We start from the raw sequence: 8,377 nt of genomic DNA, 5'->3' as shown, positions 1-8,377 counted from the left end.
GGGGGGTAAATCTTACACAAATCTAATACCTTCTCTAATATCGATCTTTTCGTGCAACGCTCGAACGCTAAGCGCTCAATATTTTGATTCGACTACAACATTCACTGTTTCTGGACCAGAACGGTTTTGAAATAAGGTCATGTTCATGTCTGATTTTCTCAGTCATATATATCGTAAATTATATCGCCTATTATATAAATATAAAGCGTTCAATATTTGGGATTAGGTGCAACATTCACAGTCTCAGGGCAGCAACGCTTCTAAAATAAAATCATTATCAACTGCGTTTGTGCTAATCATAGATAGCCTCCTCCTTTCGCGACAGCCGGACTTAATGTTAACTTTATTTTATCATTGTTGCTCTCCTGAAATAATAAATGTTGCAGTTAATTCGAAATATTGAGCGCTTTGCTTTTGAGCATCGTGAGAAGTGCGCGAAATATACGATTCCAACAATCGAACTTGATACTGACCTTGTTTGACAACCTTTTCTTACTTGTAACATCGAGTTTTGCAGTTATTTTTAAATATGGAGAGCTTTGCCTTCGATCATTGTGAGAAGCGTACGACTCATATAATTAGCATTACCGCACTTGACACTGACCTTATTTAATCACCGCTCCTGACCTTAAATTGTGAATGTTGCAGCTTAGTCATGATTGTGAGCGCATGATTGAAAATATTTAATGCTTAGCGTTAGGCCATTGCGAAAGACGCGCTGTGTGAGATGGACGTAATGTTTACCACATTTTACTACGTGATACTGATTTTGTCGAAGTTTTTGCTTTCAATGCTATACGGATATATCTAATGACACATCGATGTTATATTCCTAAGTGTAGTGACATGTTGAGACTTAATTTCTACAAAAAAAGTCTCTAGTGTACCTTTTGTCACCTCAATACAATATTTTGTTGGTTTAACAAAATTTGTTTGTTAACATAACAAAACACTTTTGTATGGTCAATCAAATTATTTTTTTGTCTCAAATAAACTGTTCTTCTGTACACACAAAATAGTTTTGTCGACGTTGCTTAATATTTTTTATGTCAAAAACATATTTTGTCAAAAATTGAGTTTTTCTTTAGCTCGTCATCTTTATAATGTAAATTTTAGAAAAATGAAATCAAAAACGATAAAGAATGAAAAAAGTACCTCCGACACGGAATCGTTATCATCGCCAACTTCAAGCAATTCAGTTGGTGATTCATTTGATAGTTTCTGAAAAGAACTATTATCCTGATTCGATGTTGAATTTGAGACACCTTTTTCCCTTAAAACGATGTAATCTCGTAGCTTTCACTCAACTTTTATTTGTATTCTAAGCTCTTCGTTTGCCAAGAGTTTTTCAACAAAAGTACTATCAGGCGTGAGATCCTCAAACGCATCTTTATCAATGCCATGCTTTACGAGAAGAAAGATGAAATTTTCTACACTCTGCGATAAATGAACAATTAAACTATTTTATTTGCGAGGTATCAAGTATTCATAATGTTTATTTACTCACATAGATTAGTTTAAACAGCATGTCTGACGATACCTGAATACGCGACTTCACTGGTAATATCCGCCATCATGGAAATTAACTTGCAAAGTTGTGCACGTGGTCTCATTGTACGAGTGTGCATGCGTGGCTGCTTCTTTCGTTGGCCTAACGGAATAGTTTTGTTTGCTCAACAAAAATTTGTTTCAGCACATGAAAATGAGGCTTAGCAAAATAATTTTGTGTTAAGAAACAAATATTTTGTTTGGCCAACCAAATAATTTTGTCCTAACAACCAAAATTTTGTTCTGACAACAAAAACTGCTCAACAAGATGGTTTTGTTGCGAATATTACATTTTAACTTGATATACGCGATTTGCATAGAGAGAGATACTTTTAATATATACTAGAATATTATGTACGTGCGCAGGCGCGTGCTTACTTTTATGCTCATTTTTATCATTCAGTCAATTTTCTAATAACAATTTATTTCTTGAAATTTTCTGAACACTTATATTCTTGTTTACGTATTACGTAACGTTATTTAAAACCCTTTTACCTTCCCATACCCTAACTGCAGTTGCGCAACATTTTTTTTGTATTAGTTTAAAAAACTTAATAGACGTTTTGTAAACAAAAATAGATATTTAGGATGAAGTGCGGTATAGAAATACATTAAACAATATTTTCTCGTAATACAAAAATGTCTTTTTGATATTGTTTTAATTTCACACATTTTTAAATTATTTACAAGAAAAGAAGGATCAGCAGTTTTTTTAGAATTATATAAATTTTATAATTTTCATTAGACAATTAGGAAACATTTTTAAATATTTTAGATATGTCAAAAAAGAATGTGGAAGATTTAAAAAATATTTTTTTTATTTTACAGGATTTTACAAATTATTAGAAAAGTTTTAGCATTTTGAAAAGAATTTAGGGCTTTTATAAATTCAGAATAAATGATAAATATTCCATAAATTTTTGGAAATGCTTCCAAGCTTTAAAATATTTTTAATCTATGCAAAGCCTCTTGAATCCCTAAAAATATTTTTAAATTAACCCAATTTTTCTTGAAATTTTGAAAAATCATTTAAAATGTAAAAAATTAAGCTCAAAATCTTCACAAATTTCTTACAAATTTGAAGAAAATTATGAAAGATTTTTGAATATTTCAGATTCGTCAACAAAAAATCTAGATTAAAGAAATGTTTTACGAGCGTTTACAAAATAATAGGAAAAGTTCAAGCCCTTTTAAAATAAATATACATAAAATGCCTCTTCAATTGTTAAAAATATTTTTATCGGACTGGAATTTTTCTTGAAATTTTGAAAAGCTATTTCAAATGTAAAACGCTGCCTCAAAACATCCCAAATTTTCCTAGGAACTTGAATAAGATTTATTTCTTTACTTGAGACCTTTCAAAGTTATTTTAATTAAGGGCATGTGATACTTTACCAAATAGGTTTTCAGTTTTCCACACATTTTTTTAGCAAATTGAAACATTTTCCTTTAAAATCTTCTAGTCTTTTTCGAAATTTAAGGAGATATTTGATATTTCAAAATCTTTTTGAGTTTCCTTCTAAAGCTCATTTTCAAATTAAAAATCGAAAGAAATTTTTGTGTGATCCTAAGCAATTTATGTCATTCTGCTGAATTTTTTAAAAAGTCCTAAAATATCTTATAAATTTTAATTGTTTTTTAATAGATTCAAAACGTCTACATCTCTCTTAAATTTACTAAAATTTGTTCTAAAATTATATATTATGGCACGATGTTGCCTTAAAAAATTTTAAACTCTTTTTTTAAGTTTAATGAAATAATTTGAAACGTTTTGTAATCTTTTCTAATGATCTGTGAGAACTCATTATTAAACAATGGTTTGCAATTTTTCCATGAATCTAAACTATACATTTTTCCTTCTCTTAACGACCTAAAAAATTAAGTTTACCTAAATTTAAATTAAATCCTGGAAAATGGAAATAATTGTTTTTAAATCTTCCATATTTTTTTTAAAAACAATTTTTAAATCTTTACAATTTTAAATTATTATTTCAAAATGAAATATTAACTGCTTAAAATTTTCCCATCACTGTTTAAATCAATTTAATCTCAAAATCTTTCGAAATTATTAATACGCTTCTATTGCTCTAATTCTTAGAATAAGTTTTTTCAATGATTTTATTTTACTTATCTCTTTGAAAATTAAAAATAAAATATTACCCAGATGTGAAAAAAAGAAAACATTTTTTTCTTCTTGAAAACTCTGGAATTTTAATATGGTAGCAAAATGTTAAGAAAAAATGATTACGCAACATAAAATACTTCATTTAAAAAATATATATAATTGAATCTTTATCTAGTTCGATGTTGTGCAAAAATTAGTCGTCTCACAATTAATTGATTTTTTAAAAAATGATAACATAAAAAGCATTCAACAATCATTTGTTAAACAATTACTTTAAAAATTATCTAATTGAAATAATATAATTGCAAACATAAATTAACTTTTTATATTTAAATTATATTCAATATGCCATTATAGAACCGTTAAGACGGGAAATAAATTATGTTACTTCAATTTCAGGAACTAAGTTTTAATCTTTATATACTTTAATAATCAAAAAACGTTCATTAGCTAATAATCAATTTAGCATTTCACAAAAGAAAAACCATTAAAATATAATTCTGTTGTAAAAAATTCAAATAACTTTAACTTTATAATTCTTTTTAAATTAGAACTTTTATTCATACAAATTTTACTTAATCTTAATCTTTTAAACTAATTCCAGAAAATTTCACTTTTAGTAGAATTAGTTGATAATAAATAAATCAGTTCACCAAATAAAAAGCATGAAACAATTATTTTCATCAAAAAACTCAAGTAATGTTTACATTATGTGTATATTCTCCTTGACATTTTGAAACAGTATTTCTATACGTCTAATTTATTAATAACCGTTGTCACTAATTTAAACGAATATGTAGAAAGTGTGAGAACATTATCAGCTAATAATGAATCAAATGGTTCACAACATAAAAAGCCTCAAATAATTAGGTTCAAAGATTTTAAATTTTATTTACAAAAATTTCATTTTTTAGTGACTTAATATTAATTTGAGGGAAAAAATTAAAGTATTTTTACATATACTTTTGAAAATTGAATAAAAATATTAATCTCAGAACACCAGAATAATCTCGAAAAATTATTTAATTAAATTGGAGGCACTTTAAGAATTTATTAATAAATTCGTAAACTAATTCCAGAAAATTTGAGGTTTGGTAAAATTAGTTGATAATTAATCATTTCACAACATATAAAGCATTACACTATTATTTTCATGAAAACATTAAAATAATGTTTACATTATATTCTCATTCAAATCTGAAACTGCATTTCTCGACATTTAATTTATTAACAAACTTTTCGTACTTTAATATTTTATTTTTTATTATGAAATTTTAAATTATATTATAATATTATTAAACATAATGATTTCACAATATATCTATTAATTTAATAATATTTTATACTATTTTAAATAATTAGATTTCAAGATAAAATTTAAAAAATGATTCCTGTAACATGGAATAAACAAATTTAAAATATATTGAAATTATACTTAATTTTAAATTTGTAAATAATTTTAAAATATGAAATATGAATATATTATTACTGTAAAAATTATAAGCATGTATAACGTAATATTATTAAGCTTTATAATTTACAAATATACAAATCATGAAAATATTATTATTATAACTAAAACGTAAAAAAAATATTTTGTTAATGACTCAATTATGTAAAATTTAGAATTAATATAACTCCAATATTAAATAGTTAAGAATTTTTTATTAGATAACGTTAAAATAAAAATACGGTATTATTTCACTTTAATATATAAATAACAAGTTTTTTAACATGAAAGCATTAACATAATTAAAAGATTAATATAATAAATTTATTGAATTGTAATTTTGATAATAATCACTTTATGTTTAAATCAAAATTTTAATTATAATTTATTGTAACATAGTGGCCTGCCACTCGTTCTGATCCTCCCTCCAGGCCTAGTTAGAACATTATAACTAAAATAAAAAATATATACTTTCGGCCAGCACTAATTCATAATATATTAATTAGATACAAGAATGCACCTCTTATCACAAAAGTCACTAAATACACAGAAAAGAAACACGGAACTGTTTATTCATATAATTTGTTTATAAAATTAATGAAAAATATCGCAGAATTTAAAGTAAATAAAGAGAAATAAGATTTCTTTCTGCCTTTAAATATCCACACTAGACATTTGTTTATAGAATTAGCTGAAACTTTGTAATTTTTAAGGTTATAAGTGCTGGATGAAATATCCGTCAAAAAATCCAAAAAATGGACAGTTTTAGCGCTATGCGGCGCTAAGCGCACAATATCAGTGAATAAAACGAATTACAACAGATTTTGTTACAAAAGCGATGTCAACATGAAAATCACGGTTCAGATCGTGGTCTTTCATATTTTCGCCTACACCGTTGACTCATATAGCGTGCTTTTCAAAACGATCAAACGCTAAGCGCCCAAGATTTTAACTTGACTAATTCATTACTTTTTTAAAGGCAGAAATGGTACCCAAAGTAACATTAGTAACTAGTGCGTACATTCCGATAATAACAGTGTGCCCTACGCAATAGGGCCGAACGCTAAGCGCCCATTATCAGCGAAAAGAACCAATCCCAGTAGCTTTTGCGAAATATTAAACTATTTCTGGCTCTTGATTCGGGTTCGCTTGTCCACCTCTATTAGCAGCGTCTAGAATCCTTTGTATCAAGGAAGTTTGAGGATACTTTACGTGTTGCTTGTGACGTGCATAACCCAGGATCCATAAAACGCTTGCAATATGTGAGCAAGTGCCAAGAGATCTGGCCCCTGACTTACATGTGCAGTAATAACCGAGAAGTGTTTCGCTATTGTCTGGTCCTATGTCATCTATCTCACTGAACGCTATCCACAGCTGGTGCCTTGTCGCATTTCGGAAACGAGAAAATACTCGTACTCTGATCAAACCAGGTTCATCAAGTCGCATATATAGTTGAAACTCCTCATCTTCTTCTCGTTGCAGCTTGTCTTGAACGTAAGATGGGGCAAGTTCTACTTGATACACGCCATCGGAATGGTTTTCTCGGAGAACTTGAAAATGGAATTTATGTGACCATTCCTGGACTCCACTATCCATCTAGATTTCGTTATTAGCCGAGCTTCGTTTGCTTCTTCCGTTACCAATTCACACTGTCCTTGTTGAAGACATGGTATCTTGGACACAATCTCTAAGCGTTCTAAAAGTGTTTGGCCATCTCTATATCCACGGTCCTCTATAAAAATATCAGCAATATCGAAAAATTCTCTCATACCTTCCACATCTCTTTCAAATTCGTTAATGAGCATTTGCGCATCATTGTTTTGCGAATCAGAAAAATATGGTCCTTGTATTTCAAGTATGTATCCGTCTGGAGCAACAATGAGAGCAGGTTTTACCAAGTGACGTCCTTTATGTTTGCAGAATAACTGTCGAAGTACGCGAAAGTTACTGCTCTTCTGCATGTAAGCATAAGTTCCATCAATGGTAGCAATAGCTCTGGGAATTTATGGTTGTGGATTATAAAGTTCATTAGCTAATGATGTCGCGTGTCTTTCAATGACCTTGACGCATTTTGCAAAGGAAAGTCAGCAGATCTTTTTTCGTCAAGTATCTGGCACGATGTCCATGTAACTGCGGAATAGGATCACAAATTGCATACAATTCTCTAAATTGTTCTTTTGTTACAGGAGCAATAGCTTCAAACTCTTTATCAGTGAAACTATCCACATTATTAAACGCCGCGGCCGCATGAACATTTGCTTCGTTACGAAGTTACTAAAAAAAGCAGAAGTAACTGCTGTCCCGGAATCCTATACGGTCTATTAATCGATTATAGTCCAGGAAGCAAGAGGCCTAAGATGAAACCCTGTTCATCTGAGTGATTTAAGCAGGCTCTTATTTCTTCTGGAATGAAAATGTCCATGACAGTAAAAACGTTAACTCTACATTCAATTGAAAGCCTCGGAGTATTAAAATCAGCATTACAGAACATGCACGTTTGCTTGCCTGTTTGTGGAAGAACATTCAGACTTAAAGAGCCTGGGTCACGTTGTAGCTCCTCTATCTCATTGCGAATCGATTTATTGCAATTGAGACATAACTTACTCTCATCGGCGACTTCAAGTGGTGGTCTTCGAAGTGGAAGGCGTCTAAAAATTGCAATGTTTTGCCCATCAGGATTATTATTACCATCAATTCGAGACATTTGTCCTGGTTGATAGACTCTATCGCACACATAGCAATTACTCAAACTCTGAATGTCATTTTTTTAAACCATAAGCAAAACAAGCTCTTATGGTCTTGAAAGGCAGAGGAATGTATTAATAAAAATAAAATATAAGTATAATGAAATAATAAGTGAATGCTGTTTCATATATGTTTAATATATATATATATATATCAAACATATATGATTCGGTTTTGATTCTTCTAGAATCAAACAGAAAACCCTATGACAAATCCACCGAACGCGTCCTCGCGTTGTGGATAGAGGGTCCCTGTACCAAGGGTACGGAGCCTTATCCTTGCATGCTGGACTCTACAAGGATGGATGAACCCCTTTACCTAGCTTCTCTTGGGATCAACAATACCAACACCAAACATAGTTGTAGTACGAGGGTAGTTCAATAAGTCCTTAGAATGACCAACATATAGCGCGTGAATCGCTCCAAATCATCTGTTTTCAGTCAGCACCACTCCCGACTAGATATATGGTGCAGTCACAGTCCACATCTTCTGAGTTTACGTGTTTTTAT

At 29.9% G+C, this 8,377-nt stretch overlaps 1 protein-coding gene across 1 annotated transcript in view; it reads right to left on the bottom strand.

Annotated features, from left to right (window-relative positions):
• The window catches only part of LOC117182995, a 59,101-nt gene that overhangs the window by 36,617 nt on the left and 14,107 nt on the right, over nucleotides 1–8,377 (bottom strand). The window contains exon 2 of the mRNA XM_033376123.1: nucleotides 1,156–1,273. Coding sequence (XP_033232014.1) covers nucleotides 1,156–1,273 — 118 coding nt within the window. The remainder of the gene's footprint in view (nucleotides 1–1,155; nucleotides 1,274–8,377) is intronic.

This window comes from Belonocnema kinseyi, chromosome 2 (assembly GCF_010883055.1).
Source record: "Belonocnema kinseyi isolate 2016_QV_RU_SX_M_011 chromosome 2, B_treatae_v1, whole genome shotgun sequence".
Classification (NCBI taxonomy): Eukaryota; Metazoa; Arthropoda; class Insecta; order Hymenoptera; family Cynipidae; genus Belonocnema; species Belonocnema kinseyi.
Note: the sequence above shows the minus strand (reverse complement) of the source record. Positions and strands in the feature narration are given on the sequence as shown.